Here is a 1,248-nt window from a genome sequence, read left to right as displayed (position 1 = left end):
TGACCCATACAATGTATTGTTGGCTATTGCTACAAATATACCCCAGCGACTTATGACTGCTTTTGTGCTGCAGGAACACATTTTACTAACCATCACACATATTTGATTTATTCATTTCTAAGGCTATAAATGATCAAACTCTGCTGTTAAAGCTGTTTCACACTCAATCTCCTCATGTTTTCTGTCGTCTGAGTGATAGTTTAGAGTGTTTTATCCAGTAAAAGCTCTTTTAGTGTAATTGTACACTGATATTTAGATCATTTTATGTCAGTATCTGCTGCATCGTTATAAAGATCTCACTGATTTACATTACAAAAATCAAAATCCCATCACATTAATATCAGCATCTGCAGCAAATTCATATTTTTGCTCAGTTATTCTCACTATATCAGACTATACGAGCCATAAAAGCCTGATGCATTAAATATGATACTCAACATAAAACACATGTACACACTTATTTTTTTTAGATTATTCAATAAAATTAATTAATTAAAATATGTCAGGCTTTACAGGGATAATATCTGTGAACATATCAAAAATCCCAGATCTTACAACAGACATCCTTCCGATTTAAGAGCCGTTCCAGAAAGCGCAGGGTTAACAGCGTTAGTTAGTTAGTTAGTTAGTTGGACTCGTGATGTGTCTGCTGCTTCACTCACTGGCTACAGTGACCACGAGCTCCTGCTGCTTCTGTCCGGCTGTGTTGCGGGCGACACACGTGTAGACGCCCGAGTCTGATCTGTCTGTGGGGCTGAAGATCAGATCTCCGTCCCGTTGATGGACTCGACCCTCAGACGCCACACGAGCTCCTGCACGCTCCCACCACACCTGCGGCTCCGGCTGACCCCGTGGCGGATCACAGCGCACACGCTCACCGCGGCCCGCAGAGAAAACACGCCACAAGCGCTCGCCCATATCTGCGATCTCTACAGACACACACACAACAGCAGCCTGCAGCTACACACTCATCTGCTCTGACACCAGGGGATATTTTTATACTTTCTGTTTTATGTTATTTTTTTGTTAAACTTTTAGTCATTTTGTTTTTTTGCATGTTTTTTTTATTAAAAAAAATGTATGTCAATACATGTTTTATTATTTTTTATGTCAGTTTTAGTGAGTAATTTGGTTGTTTTATATTGAATATATATTTACTTCTGCTAACATTTATTTCAAGTCTGTGTGTGTGTGTGTGTGTGTGTGTGTGTGAGTGTGTGTGTGTGTGTGTGTGTGTGTGTGTGTGTG

General features: G+C 39.8%; 1 protein-coding gene across 1 annotated transcript in view; it reads right to left on the bottom strand.

Moving 5' to 3' along the window:
- Positions 1 to 1,248, bottom strand: part of LOC107689575 (inactive tyrosine-protein kinase 7-like) — a 67,424-nt gene that overhangs the window by 15,489 nt on the left and 50,687 nt on the right. Inside the window, exon 11 of the mRNA XM_016487596.1 lies at positions 663 to 954. Coding sequence (XP_016343082.1) covers positions 663 to 954 — 292 coding nt within the window. The remainder of the gene's footprint in view (positions 1 to 662; positions 955 to 1,248) is intronic.

Source organism: Sinocyclocheilus anshuiensis, unplaced genomic scaffold (genome assembly GCF_001515605.1).
Source record: "Sinocyclocheilus anshuiensis isolate Anshui unplaced genomic scaffold, SAMN03320099.WGS_v1.1 scaffold1629, whole genome shotgun sequence".
NCBI lineage: Eukaryota > Metazoa > Chordata > Actinopteri > Cypriniformes > Cyprinidae > Sinocyclocheilus > Sinocyclocheilus anshuiensis.
The sequence above is the reverse complement of the archived record's forward strand: the minus strand, read 5'-3'. Positions and strand labels throughout refer to the sequence as shown.